General features: G+C 33.8%; 3 protein-coding genes across 3 annotated transcripts; all 3 read left to right on the forward strand.

Annotated features, from left to right (window-relative positions):
- The first annotated feature begins 2,785 nt into the window (after positions 1-2,785).
- LOC114387603 lies at positions 2,786-4,215 on the forward strand. The gene is made up of 4 exons (XM_028347807.1): positions 2,786-3,197; positions 3,365-3,576; positions 3,668-3,713; positions 3,787-4,215. The coding sequence occupies exons 2-4, from the start codon at positions 3,564-3,566 to the stop codon at positions 4,142-4,144; spliced, it is 417 nt and encodes a 138-aa protein (XP_028203608.1). The 5' UTR covers positions 2,786-3,197; positions 3,365-3,563; the 3' UTR covers positions 4,145-4,215.
- On the forward strand, positions 4,157-6,422 carry LOC114388016 (U-box domain-containing protein 34-like). Its single transcript, XM_028348351.1, has 5 exons — positions 4,157-4,195; positions 4,265-4,369; positions 4,456-4,884; positions 5,271-6,026; positions 6,100-6,422. The coding sequence occupies exons 1-5, from the start codon at positions 4,157-4,159 to the stop codon at positions 6,175-6,177; spliced, it is 1,407 nt and encodes a 468-aa protein (XP_028204152.1). The 3' UTR covers positions 6,178-6,422.
- A 3,178-nt stretch (positions 6,423-9,600) lies between these two features.
- On the forward strand, positions 9,601-13,519 carry LOC114386750 (transcription termination factor MTERF2, chloroplastic). Its single transcript, XM_028346789.1, has 5 exons — positions 9,601-10,500; positions 10,577-10,690; positions 10,951-11,133; positions 12,068-12,285; positions 13,036-13,519. The coding sequence occupies exons 1-5, from the start codon at positions 9,613-9,615 to the stop codon at positions 13,382-13,384; spliced, it is 1,752 nt and encodes a 583-aa protein (XP_028202590.1). The 5' UTR covers positions 9,601-9,612; the 3' UTR covers positions 13,385-13,519.
- Positions 13,520-15,261: the final 1,742 nt, after the last annotated feature.

Below are 15,261 nucleotides of genomic sequence, written 5' to 3' on the forward strand. Positions count from 1 at the left end.
TCATTTATTGTTTAGTTTGATATCACTTAGTCAAAATTTAATGCTCTTGTAGGTTTTAGTTTCGTGTAGTTAATTTTAAATTTTTTTAATTAGCTTTTATTGTGTTTTGCAGGGTGTTAGTATATCTAGAATAGAAGTTGAAGATTTGAAGATTTTAGTTGATTAAATAGCGGGTTAATTCACTTGCTCATTGAGGAAGGCGCCCAAAGAGAGAACATGTGGCAGGATGGAAGTTGAAGAGGTCATGTCAGTGCTTGAACTCATCAAGCGAACAAAACTCCCTGTCAAAAAAAGAATTAGGGAGTAGAGATTCTCATCCTATTTAAGATGTCTTTTCATTGGATTAGTATCAGAGTGTCCTAGGATTCTATGTTTGCGGTTGAAGCTCATTTTAGCATTGTCTCTTTATTTCTTCACCTTTACTCTTCACCCCCCCTATTCTTGTAATTGTTGGTGATTTGTCATGCCAATGAGGAGTTATCTTTCTTGTATTGGGGATTTTGTGTACTAGCAACTATCATGTAATTATTCTCATTATTTATTTAATGAATATTCAATATTATTATTATTTTCTTGTTCTTAATGTTAGTTTGTGATTTGATCAATCATTTGCTTATCTTGTGATTTTTATTGTTATTGGAAAATACTTTAAAATTAGATTTTGAGAATAGTATCTAATGAATACTTCCTTAGTTTATTAGACTCTTAATAATTGTTGATCGATCTTGCTAAATCATTTAAGTATACTTGCTAAGGTATTAGGAGTGGAGTTAAGTGAATTAACTTCTCTCACTTGAGGAATCAATGTTAAAAGACATATGTGAATTTTTATTAAATGAAGAAAAACTTTTAATATTACATAGTTGTTTGTCTAGTAACACCAAATACTCCAACTAATTTGTTTAATTGTTGCTATCAACCCTTGTATACCAACTGTTTGATTTATTGTCATTGAAAAATCTACCTTATTTTTGGCTTTGTTAAGAACACGGAATTAAATTTTTGGAACTTATTTATTAAAAACAATACATTCCATTGCCTAGATATTGAATTACACAAATAGCTAGATACAAATAAGTCCCTATGAAGACAATTTTGTACTCATTTTATGAAAATACTATACTAATTGGTATGCTTGCCAACAATATAACAAGCATCTCTCTGCATTTTAATTACCGAAATGGAACCAAATTCATGATGATTGGGTTAGTGTGTTAATAATGTCCACAAAGTACATTAAATCAAATAAATATTAAAAATTCCGATCTGCATTACTTATTTAATTTGAATAACCTATTAAATAAAGTACATTACAAAAATTGAAGAGAGAAAAAAACTAAATAAATATCAACAAAAGTAGAAAAGAAGAAAAGGTAAATTTATTTGGATGTGGAAAATGGGAGGAATGAAGTTAGAGAGGAGAGAAATAAAGAAGAAATAAAATATTTAATTTTGGCAACAAATGTATTTAGAAAATAAAGATTATAAAAAGATAACAAAATGTTTTTTTATAAATAAACGACACCTAAGTACCATATAAAAAATATCATACATATGATTTTTTATGTATGATATTTCAAAAAATATTTTTTTTAAAAAAAATCGACACCTAAATACTATTATGTCTAAAGCCAAATTTCACTAAATAAAAGCAATTACTTCAATATAAATATATCATACATATAAGTTTTTATTTTATGAAAATACAAAAAGTTAAAGGGTAAAGAACCCCAAATATAACATAGTTCCGTTATTGATGCGGCACTTGTTTTTAATTTTTTTGTGTTTCCCTCTAACTGATAGGATAAGAAAAGGAAATTTTGATTGATTGCCCATAAATTAGGGATGGCTTTCTATATATCGTTTTCGACATTCGGTTAAGAACTATTTTGTACAACAATCTTTTTACCTAATAGGATATTTATTAAGATGCACATGAAGAGAAATGTGTGTTAGCTGAAAGAAGAGAAATGTGGCTTCCGAATCCTAAAGCATCAGGGATTAGAAAGGGAGGAGGAGGAAATGGATTAGTGGCAGTGGCTATAGACAAGAATAAAGGAAGCCAATACGCTCTTAAATGGGCTGTTGATTGTCTTCTTACCAGAGGTCAAACTGTTATTCTAATCCACGTTTTGCACGGGACATCCTCACCCGTCTCTAGTAAGTTCTCCTATTTATCTATTTTTTTTTTTTATTTGCAAAACCGGCCCAGGCCCTTGCTAATTAATTTATTTATAAAAAACGATCATAATTCATTTCATTATGTTCCCAATACTCTCTTCTTCATCCTTTGAGAGCTTCGAGAACTATGTTCATGATGATTCAGCCTTCAGGCAAATTCTACTATGGTCCACGGGGTTTAAACCGTTGGATGTCAACTAAAATAGACAAACCGTGAGATTATGAACTAGTTAACAGTAATTCCATTTCTAATAATAATAATAAGTATTTTTTGTACTGAATAGTCGTTGTTAACCCTTGGTCTCAAGATTGGTGGAGACATAAACATTGCCGAAATATTACAGAAGACACAGTGGAGCAGTTGAGGTGGCCAAGCTGATGACGTGATACAATATTGACATTTTAAAATTCCGGCAAAATTAAAATATATAAATTCACAAATACATTTAAGAAAAATAAATTATTAAATGCTTATCCACTATGTAAATATTTTAATTTTATAAGCAGAATATATGTAAAATAAATAAATTAAACCAAACAAAATGCTACTAAGAAATTAAATTTCGACCTCCATAATACAAGACTCTTACAGAAACTAGAGGAATGTAACTGCATACTACATAGCATAAAACACTTATAATTTTTTTCAATTGCTACAGGGGGTAAAGAGGTCATTATATGTAACATCAGCAATTCATCTGCATCTCCGGGGAGTTACCAACTTGATAACACTATCAAGGATCTGTTTCTCACTTTCCATTGCTATTGTACACGCAAAGATGTAGGTTTGATAGTTTTTTTCTGCTTGATCTTTTTACTCAAATTAGTAGAATAACATGGCATCAGATTTTTGTTCCCACATTAATTACTTACTGCTGTTAAATATTTTGTTAGATACAATGTCTTGATGTCCTACTTGAAGACACTGATGTTGTGAAAGCAATAACAGAGTATGTCTCTTATGCAGCAATTGAGAACTTGGTGGTTGGTGCAACATCCAGGCATGGGTTTATTCGGTAAGATTCAGTATCTCCAACAAGTTAATTAAGATTGGATTCATAAGTATTTTTAAAAAGGAGAATAATTTTGATATTAGCGGACAGAGTCCTTTTGTGGTTATAGAAGCCAACAAAGGCATTGTATTATGCATAACTGCATATAATTATGCACCTATATTGTGCAGATTTAAGTCATCAAGCGCATCAAGTAGCATTTCAAAAGGGGCGCCGGATTTTTGTACTGTGTTTGTCATTTCAAAGGGCAAAGTCTCTTCAGTTCGGAATGCTACTCGCCCGGCCGCTCATACATCTCCACTTCTGAGCCATATACATGATCTAATTAGCCAGGTCCAAACTCAACCTGCAGAGATATCCTCCAGACGTATGAATTTGAGAGGTTTGTTTCTGTGATATATAGTACTAAACTGTTTGTTGGGCATCTATCTATCCTTGCATTCCACTTATAATCACATGCATACATGTTGCAGACAGGACATCAATCAAACCTCACAGCCAGGCGGATGAATCTTTTAAGTAAGTCTTCAAAGCAATTAAATTTCCTATCCCTAACCCAGAATAACATAACAATATGGTTTCCTTGAAGCAGGTCTCCATTTGTAAGAGGAAGAGGCATGGGTGGAATGTCATGTGTGGACTTCCCAGAATCAGACACAGACATATCATTTGTAAGCTCTGAGAGGCCAAGCAGTGGACGTTCATCCTCCGTTTATGACTACATTGACACAGGCCGAACTTCTCGACTTTCTACCAATTCAGATCATAGCTTTGGATCAACTCGATTGGGACTCAAGTTCAACCCCTATTCACCAGATACGTCATTCTCACATGAAAGCTGTACAACATCATTTTCATATTCATCACAGAGCGTGGTGAGTGAGCACATTTCTTTTTTATATACACCACTTCAATTGATTAGCTATGAATATCTTCTTTCAATATATTAGAGTAGCCATCCGATGGCTAGCAGGTTACGCTATTTGCTTTTAAAAATTCTAGTTTTTCGAGCATATCTTCAAACACGTGACCATTAAAGGTAACCACTTTCTTTTGCTAAAACAATTTAGGATGAAGTAGTAGAAGCTGATATGAGGAGGCTGAAGCTTGAGTTAACGCAAAGGATGGAAATGTACAGTACAGCATGCAAAGAAGCATATATATCACAGCAGAGGGTAGAATCTGAAAAGTATATATAGTCCCTTTTTATATAAACGTGCTATTGCGATTTCAATTGGTACTACTCTTTTGTTTGCTACAGTTTATGGAGTTGACCCACCAGAGACTTGAGGAAGAAAAAAAAATAGATGAGGCACGATTGGCTCAGGAAGCTGCAATGGCAATTGCTGAGAAAGAGAAAGCAAGATGTAGAGCAGCCATGGAAACTGCTGAAGCATCTAAGAAAATTGCAGAGGTGGAAACACATAGAAGAGCGAGTGTTGAAGTTAAAGCTCTTAAAGAAGCAGAGGAAATGAGGAAGCTATTGGAAAATCTAGCCCAAACTGATGTGAGATATAGGAGATACTGTATAGAGGAGATTGAAACAGCCACAAACTTCTTTTCTGAATCCCAGAGAATCGGGGAAGGAGGTTATGGCCTTGTTTATAAATGTTACCTTGATCACACTCCAGTTGCTGTCAAGGTTCTACGTCCAGATGCTGCTCAAGGGAAGTCACAGTTTCAGCAAGAGGTGATCAACCAATGGACATGAGTAATTCTAAACCACTTTTGTATTTAACTGCATCACATGTTTCCGTCGCGTCCAATTCACTTGAATGAGACCTTGAAAAATCAGTTGAGAGTGATATCCATATAGTTGGATAGTGTCTCTACTTTTCCACATTATTTTTTCTATCTCAAACTTCCCCTTACGTCTCTCTCTTCTTTTCCTTTTCCAAAATTGGAATGGAGACTGCTCGATCATGTAGTGAGTAGAGAGAGAAGGGAAATTTTGGATCTCAAGGGTAAACCTAAAAGCATGCATAATTAAAAGTCTCTAGTTATTAATAATGTCAGGAATGAAATGAATAGCCAAATATGTTGTGGGAGTAATTACTTGTAATCTTATATATGCAGATTGACATACTGAGCTGCATGCGACACCCAAACATGGTGCTTCTTCTAGGAGCGTGTCCGGAGTATGGAATATTGATTTATGAATATATGGCTAATGGAAGCTTAGAAGATTGTCTGTTTCAAAAAAAGAACAAGAGTGTTCTGTCTTGGCAGCTGAGGTTCCGAATTGCTGCAGAGATAGGGACGGGATTACTATTCCTGCATCAGACCAAGCCTGAACCTTTAGTGCACCGTGATCTGAAACCAGGCAACATTTTGCTAGACCAGAATTATGTGAGTAAGATAAGCGATGTTGGATTGGCAAGGCTTGTCCCAGCTGTAGCTGAAAATGTAACACAATGCTGCATGACATCAGCAGCTGGAACACTTTGTTATATTGATCCTGAGTATCAGCAAACAGGAATGCTTGGTGTGAAGTCAGATGTTTATTCTCTAGGGATCATATTTCTTCAATTATTGACAGGCAGGCCTCCAATGGGACTGGCTCACCTTGCTGGAGAGTCTATCGAGAAGGACACCTTCGTCGAAATGCTGGATCCATCTGTCACCGGGTGGCCTCTTGAACAAGCCTTGTGCCTTGCAAAAATAGCAGTCAAGTGTGCTGAACTTAGGCGAAAAGATAGGCCAGACCTCGCCAAACTAGTGTTGCCAGAGCTAGATAAATTGAGAGACTTTGCCGAACAAAACATGAACATGCCTATCTTTTTAGGATGCACTGCATCTTCACCCAGCCACAGTGAAGCTTTCGTGCATCAGGTATGTACCTTCATTTCTAGCTCTCATCATGATATGTATATATCGGCCTTTCAATTCCATTACCTTGTTGCAGGATGTGATCAGCGACTTGCGGCTTGTACATTCGGAAAGCTCATCGGCTCCATCAACGCCCACAGAAGGAAAACCTTAAACATATATATAGTCGAGGCCAGATTTGTCTGTTTCGATGTATATAACGTGCATGCAGGGGCCATCTCAATTCTCAACTAAACTCCACTACCACTAGAGTCTAGAGATAATGTACGCATTCAACAAGAACTTATTTCTGTTCAATGATGTGTGGGGTGCAAATATAGGTAGAGCGGGCATCGCAATTTTTGTATTATGTAAATATCTTGGGCGATCTCCAAAAGGGGGTTCTTAATGATTCCTTAACCTGAAGAAACGGTTTCTTCAAGAAATTTTCCACTGGAGACTGCCTCCGTGGCAGAACGCGTTCCTTCAAAATAAGATGCACTTCTTATATAACAAACCGATGCTTAACATTAAAATATTATCATCCAACATCAACCCACCATGCACAAAAAAGAGAAAAAATAACGGTGAGAACAAGAACAATCAACACATTCTATCTGGATTCACGACAACAGAAAACCAAATGAAATTTCACAAAAAAAAATATATATATTTTTAACCAAACAAAATGGAATCACTCGCAGATCATGAATACAAACCAAGCAATCCCATCTCAGAAAATGTAAATCCTGCAATTTCTAATTTATATACCCTGACAAAAAGTACGACAACTCTTGTTATATGAAATGACAAAACAAGCAAACTGAGAAATATGGAAAGGTAAGAAAATATAGTACTGGATTTTTATAAATGCAAGCACGCATTACGAGCATGCCACTGGCTGGAGGTGGCAGAGCTAGGTGGTTTTGGCAGCAGCAAATAGATGCGTGTTGGAGAACTTAGAGCGAAGATGGCGGATGTTCGGCTGGAGCGAGGACAGAAGGGTAAAGGGAGAAAATAAAATTTTATAGTGGGAGTATATTTACCTACCGTTATATTAAAAATACTTATTTTAAATGTGTGTGTTTAGTTGTAGTTAAAAACCTCCGGAACGTGTCAGTAACATAGATAAGATCATAAGACATCAGACACAATTAGCAAGATTTTTAAATGTGCCAGAATAATTTATTGAAGGCAAAATTCGTTAAAAAGTACAAATGTTGGAGATAAAAGTGTAACTAAATCTTAATAAAAATAATCATTATTTTTTACAAAGACTATATTTTTTGTCCCTTAAATTTTTATATAATTGTTTTTTATTTTCAAATTCAAGTTTTTTTAGTCTTTTAGTTTCAAAAAATATTACTTTTAGTCTATTTCCAGAAAAAATCTCAATTATCTTGAAATTAATCTAAGATTCTTTTATGAAAAAACTGTAATAACCGTTAAATAATTGTACTTTGATAATAAAAAATAAAATAAAATAAAATTGTCTTTAAAAATAATTATTTAGTTGTTATTTATACTTAAATATTAAAGAATTGATGTTTCGTTAAATTTTGGCTGCAGATATAAAAAATGGAAAATAACAAAGAAAAAAAAAGAAATCAGAAAAGGCCCAGTCCAGTGTTTCGCTCAGCGCGCAACAGTCGCTCAACAAACAAAACAGAAGGCGCTAAGCACGCAACAGGCGCTAAGCGGGCAAAACAAAATGTGTTAAGCGCACAACAGGCGCTAAGCGCGCGTAACAAAACAATACTCGCTAAGCGGGAGGAGCTCACTAAGCACGCGATGTAGTCTACGCCGAGCGAGGAAGGGCGCGCTTAGTGAGCCTACGAAGGCCCAAAGTCCATTTCAACAGCTATAAATAGGGAGTCAGGCCACGAGAAAATGACACATCGAGTCTTAGAGCACTCTCACTACCACTTGAGAACTCCTACTTTCTTCTCTCTTTTGTATCCATTCTTTCTCCCCCCCCCCCCCTCATTGTAAAGCCTTCATGACCATGAGTGGCTAATCCCCTATTTAGGGCCTGGTAGGCCTAAAAAGTCAAGCAATGTATGGTGTACTTCAGATTTATCAATGCAAAATGATTCCTTTTGAGGTTTTTCTATTCTATTATCTTTTCTATTTTATCTTGCATTTTCATCTTTACATTCTTTTGGGGTTAGATGCTTGAGAGATGATAACTTCTAATAAGATTTAAAGAAAAGGTGTAGACATTAGTTTTAGAGGTTAGATGCAAGAGAGGATAACTTCTAATAGAACAATAAAGAAAAGATATCATAAGAAAATCATTGCTAGACACATAATGGTAATTTGTGCCCATGCATTTAGCAAACATCTAGAATTTATTCTTTATGCATTTTATTTATTGAGTCTTTTCAAAGACATTTTGGGAGATAGATGAATAAAATAGGTTTGTCATCGTGAGGTACCAGGGGACAAGTAAATAGATAGATGTGGGTAGAATAAATCCAATTAAATTGATAAAGAAAAATCATAAATTCATACATCCTAACTAAACAAGACATACTAGGTCTTAACATTCACATCTCATTTAACTTTCCTCGTTAATTATTCTCCTTTTAATTATCTTGCTTCTTTGTCACTCATTGTTCCTATTACTTCTCCTACTCCTTTCTTTACTGTTTTTTCTTATAAATTAAAAGTTATCTCATTGAAAATAACATTTTTAAAAATTGAGGACTAAAAAGTTAAATTTAAACTTAGGAGATTAAAAACAAAGTAACCCAAATTTAAGAGACCAATAAATATGAGTTTTTATTTATAAAAAAATAAGTTAAATTTTAATTTTTTTCCCTTTTTAATTTTGATCCAGATTTCAGTTTCCACATTTTTTTTAAATTTGTAATTTCAATATAATATTTTAGTTTTACAAACATTTATTTCTCTTATTTGTATACTTTAATTAATTAAGTTATTTCATGATGATATCTTAAATATATATGTTAAATCCAAAGTTGAATTAAATCAAAATAAAATAAAAAGAGCATATAAAAAATCTAAAATTTTAAATGTGGGGATTAAAATTAGGAAAATAAATAAATAAACAGAATAAATCGCATATCAAGAATTTAAGGAGGAAGAAGGTTAAAAACACACTTTTTAAACATATTTCTTCAAACATCTCTTTCTAAAAAAAACTTTATTTTGGTCTTTGAATGTATTGGATGGTGACAGATTGATCCATGAAAAATGAAAAAGACAAATTTAGTTACTACATATCCAAAAAATATGATAATTGATCTTGCTGATAATTTAATGATAAATTTATATTTAAACTTTACATTTTAATGTCAAATTAGTTATTAAAAAATATAACTTAATCCTTAAATATTATAACTTAATAATAGAATAATCTGATAAATTTAATAATAGATAAGATCAATTTGTCACAATTTATATAAATTAAATTAAAATATTTTATTTAGTGACTGAATTTTAATAAGGAGCAAGATGAGTACTTCACCTAAAAACTTTATGTTGGATTATTGGAAAAACAAAGTTGGCCGGGCCCACTCCGCTTATAGGGTTTAAGATATAAAATGGGTTTTAGGACATGGAAGGGGACGGTTGTAATGTGAAGATGTTGGTTAAAATTCACACAAATTGGTTTGCCCCATTTGCGTTCCCAGTCCGACTGGCACACAAGATTGAGGGTTGTTTTGAGTTGAGTAAGTACGTGTTATTCACGCGTCCTCCCATATCTTCATCATTTGAAGTGGATAACGATAAAGCAAGAAAAAGAAGATCAAGTTGGCGTTGTGGTTGTGGTTCGGAGGAAGCTCGTAGGGCCGTTTCAAGTTACCTTGGAGAATTGGGGGTGTCGGAGGAGGATTCGGTGTGGATCTCGTCAAAGTCACCGGAGTACGTGAAGATGTTGGTGGAAGGTGTGAGGGATTTGGAGCAGTGGCAAATTGCGCTTGCTGGGTTGAGCTTCAAGGACAAGATTCTTCATATCGCCGCTCAAAAAGGGGACAAGGGCAAAGTTGCCTACTTAGAGAGTCTGGGCTTTACTCTCTCTTCCTCCATGAACATTGCCAGATATCTCCCCTCTGACACTCACACTCTTCCATCTCTCATGCACAAGGTTACTCGTATCAAGCAACTCTTGTTCTTTTCTCCCACTCCCGACCATCACTTGCTTATCAAAAGCATTCGCCTCATGATGCGCCACCTCTCCATTTCAATTGATGAAGACCTTCAACACACTCTGTCCTTTTTCGAAAAGCTCCAAGCAAAGCCTGGTGGTCTTGGCATTTTGGCTTACAAGAATGCCGCTTTCCGTTCCTTAATCGAATCATTTCCTCGTCTACTTCAGTTATCAGTGGACAACCACTTCACACCCATACTCCATTTTCTCCACAATTTTGGAATCCCCACATTTCGCATCTCAAACATAATACTGGCTTTTCCTCCTCTTCTCTTCTGGGATCTTCAACTCCTTCAAACTAGACTCCTCGTCTTCAAGGAGGTAGGTACTTTCCACTCATCATTTTAATCTCAATTTCCACCTTCATTTAATAAATTTTTATTATATGATTTTGCAGATTGACCTGCCTGATAAAGATTATGCTAAGCTGTTGCTAAAATATCCTTGGCTTCTATCTACAAGTATTCAAGAAAACTATACGGAGCTCCTTGCCTTTTCATATTCTATCAAGGTTCTGTCATGGTTGCATGTGTCCATTTCATTTTGGATGCATATGTAACTGGAGTTATCATCGCTAAAAGCAAACTAAGGAGATTAATTTGAATTTTAAGTTTTTTCATGAAAACATATTCTATTGTGAAATTGAACAGACTTGTCTATACCTTGAAATAGAAAGAACTAATGCATCATATTTAAGAACAACCTCTGGATACCATCATGGAAGAGGGATTTATAGAAGCATTGAACTAATAATAGAATGCTTCATTATAGGTTCCAAAGACACAGATAGACCGTGCAATTGAAAGCCACCCTCATCTATTGAGTTGTTCAACTAGCAAGCTGAAGTCAATGGTGGATCAGTTTGCTGAACTAGGAGTTCGAAACAAAAAGTTAAATCAGGTTATTGCTAAAAGTCCTCAACTACTATTGCGGAAGCCCAAAGACTTTCTACAGGTATTTATTTTTAGCTTCAATCAAGTGTATGATATTTGACAGAGATGTTATAAATGTATAAAATCATTATGCATGTTCACTCAACAACATAGTCTGTGTTTGGTTTGTAGTTGACACAACTTTCAAGACACCTCAAGGAAAAGCTTGTGTCTTGTTGCTTTGGGTCAAACCTCAGTTTGAGCATTTCAAACATGAAACATTCGTAAGCTTTTGAGATAGCATGTTCATGATATGGTATGACCAAGTGGCCTAGAGTTCAAATCCTTTCTTCATCCATTTTTTCTAGATAAGAAAAGGTTGAAATTTTGCACAAGGTAGGCGGCTTGTGCACGATCTGCCCTTCAAGCCCAAAGGGGTCTTGTGTGAGGGAGCAAATTAAAGAGGTTACTAAAATAGTCATGCGTCTTAAATTGATAACTTAAGCTTTTGGAAGGTTCTTCGTGACAATATGCATGCCATTATTTTTAGCTGTCCATTTCTAGAGAAAGATGTCAGTTTTGTTTGGTTTGCTGTGGGGCGAGCAGAGAAGAGATAATTTTGTTGGCCTGGAGGTTTGTTGCAGGCTTATGATGGAAGGGTGTTTGGTCTTGGGAATTTGGGGTATATAAACATTACTTTGGCGGCAATGTGGCTATGGTAATTTCCTTTACAAACTACCTTGTCTTGGCATCAAGTAATACAGAGATTCCATGACCTTATGGCAAGTTGGAAATGATAAATGTCCAATATCCATTCACTGGTTTGAGGGGAAGCATTGTAGTAGTCCCACTAATTACTTTATAATTATTGTAATTTATTAGAAATGGTTACTATAAGTTTAGCCTTTTTTAGGAAAGTGTTTAGTCTATATAATGTATCACTCTGTCCAGTTTTATTATAGATAATAATATTCGGAAATTTTCCATTCAAGTCTCTTGCTCATTGTTGTGTACAGATTGTTCTATTGTTTGAAAATATGGGTTTTGATAAAGAAACCATCGGAAGAATACTTGCTCGCTGCCCTGAAATTTTTGCTGCCAGTATTAATAAAACTCTACAAAGGAAGATTGAGTTCCTTGGTAGAGTTGGTGTTTCTAAAACTTTCCTTCCTGGGGTTATCAGAAAGTATCCAGAATTACTTGTTTCTGACATTGACAAAACTTTGCTACAAAGGTATTGTTCTGACTCATCTTTTTTATATTTTGCTTACCATTGCTCCAGTATCATATTTGTTTACTCTTTCCCAATCAATGGTTCAATTCAATATTTTGTTTACTCTAGTATTATAAAATAATTCTCCATGCTTTAGATTTTTTGATGATATAACCATGGTATTGTTCAGTGCAAGTTTCACTTTTCTTTGATCATTAGATATGAAAAATAAAAGAAAATAATGATTTCCTGATTTCTTCAACTGCATCATGAGTCATGACCACTGCATAATTGTTACATCGCATCAACAGAAAAGTGAAACAAGAACCTTGTTTCTCACCTGGAGTGATTGAATGATTGAGGTGGTGGATTGCCTTAACTAGTTCTTTATGGCAGCATAGGAATCATTTGATTTTCCAAGGAAAACCTTTTGATCCCTATAAAGTCATGGAACATGCTATTTCTTTAGCTTGGTCATGGTTAAAGGCCAATGATAAAGATTTTAGTACTAGCTTCAACCACTGGTCCTCTAATATATCCAATTTCGTTGCTTAGTTGGGTTTGGGCCTGGTTGTTTTTTGCTGCTTATGTTGATGTTTTTCTTGGAGGGTAGCACCTTGGTGCCTTGTAATTTTAATTTCTGGTACCACTGGTACTGGTTTTCTTATTAATAAAATATATATATTTTCAGCCTTCCAAAAAAAAAAAAAAGAATGACTGAGGTGTCATTTTGTTTATTATCTAGTAATTTGATCTGTTGATGCTCTACAGGATAATGTACTTGATGAAGTTAGGTCTTTCAGAGAAAGACATTGCATATATGGTACGTACATTTTCTCCTCTCCTTGGGTATAGTATAGAGGGGGTTCTTAGGCCAAAAATAGAATTCCTTGTGAACTCAATGGAGAGGCCAGTAAGAGATGTGGTGGATTACCCTAGGTATTTTAGCTATTCACTAGAGAAGAAGATAAAGCCAAGATATTGGGTGTTGAAAGGAAGGGATATCAAATGCAGCTTAAAGGATATGCTGGGAAAAAACGATGAAGAATTTGCTGCTGAGTTTATGGGTATTGGAAGGATGCTCGTCTATCCTCCTGTGTCGTCTAATGATAGCCAGTAAATATAATAATAGTGTTGTATTTTACGGTGTCATCTCCCTTGTAGAAATTCAGCTTATCACCGCAGATTCTTCCGTCTCTTGTAGTCATTTTCAAAAAAGTGGGCACCAGATGAAATATTAATATAATTAGTCAAAATGAGAAATTAATATATAATTAGTCAAAATGCGTTTATATCTTCTGTGGTCGCTGGTATGACCTAGCTCTAATTTTTATTTTTTATTTTTTTATTTTTGCTAGGCCTATGACCTAGCTCTATTCACTATTCTTAGGGGGTGTTTGATACAAAAGTTCTTGATTTCTTTTGAGGATTTTAGATTAAGAATCGTTTTCCGTGTTTGCTATTTATTTTAAAAAAATAAGATTCCTAATATTTTCCACGAATTTTTTTTTCATGGAGGTGGTGGAAATCTAATTTTCCTGACTAGGAAGAAAATTTTAATTGTATGAAAATATTACATTATCCCTTTTTCAAGTACAAAATATACACACTCATAGTTCATCTTTATCCAAAAGCTTATCTATAATTTTAAACGTTGCATTTATCCACTTGATTTTATCTTTCTTTATCTTTATCTTTTAAAAAACGTAGATCTCCAATTACTTTATTGTAATTATGAACAATATTATAATTCAACATTTAATATGATAGTAAACTATAATAATATTTTAACCAATTAAAACAAGATCATAATTAAATTAAATAATTAATATTTGTAAAATAATTGTTTTAAAATTAGTTTTGTTGGATTTTCTTTTGCATGTTTTTTACATATAAATTTATTTAAATCTTGTAATTAAATTAGGTAAGTGTCCAATTTGTAATAAAATTTTAGTAAAAAATATTTAATGAAGTTATTTTAATCAAGGGTATATTTGTAAAAAAAAATAACCAAGAAAGTTTACTATAATCAAACATGGAAAATTAAAATTCCCAAGAAATAAACTGACTAATCGAACATATTTTTAACTATTTTTAGGAATTGACTTTTTCATGATGAACAATGCCAACAAAGTGGTCTGATACAAGACGGATTTGAGTTCATGATGAACAATGCCAACAAAGTGTTCTGATACCAAAATCTTAGGAATTATCATTTTCTGATTTCTAATATTTTATATTTTATTTTCCATAAAAAATGTATAAAGAACAATTCTAAATTCTACAACATTCTCTTCCCAAGACATTAAACCCATTTTTATTTAATAATTTCTTTAAAAGAAAGCATGACTATTTGTAGGAAGATTAACAGAAAATAAACTAAAAAAAAATATTACTTGCACGTGTATGTTTTAGTGATTAGTTAAAGTTTTGGTAAAATAAAAAATAAAAGCATAGCTTTGTTAAGAAATGAGTTTGCCTAGAGATAAAAGGCAGAAGAAATTTACAATATAATAGAAGACACCCACAAGGCATCCCCTAGCAAAAGAAATCCAAGTTGGACAGAGAACATGAGTCCCAAGTAACCAAACTTGTAAAATAGGATATCAAAATCACAATTGTACACTAGTCATATAATTACATATTTCAATGTTTTATTGCTCTTTCCTGTACCCGAAACCCCTCAATCTAGACATTCTAATGACATTAAATAAGATCAAGTATGTAATGGTCGTGTATTTAAGCTTTATTATGAATCAAAGTCCAATTTTCTCAGTAAAGAACCTTACAAGATGAAAATGTTGGTGGATTGTCTTAACTTAATCGATTTGGAACCACAGAAATAAAATAGTGTTCCAAAACCACACGTTTAATGGGAGTAGAGTACTGGACAATGCAGTACTTGTACTCTGGTTGTGGATTAAATCTATGGAGAAGGATTTCATTGTACATTTCAATCAATGGTCCTCAAACCTACAGGAAGCTTTCATTAGCTAG

The sequence above is a fragment of the Glycine soja genome, chromosome 15, assembly GCF_004193775.1.
Source record: "Glycine soja cultivar W05 chromosome 15, ASM419377v2, whole genome shotgun sequence".
Taxonomy (NCBI): Eukaryota; Viridiplantae; Streptophyta; class Magnoliopsida; order Fabales; family Fabaceae; genus Glycine; species Glycine soja.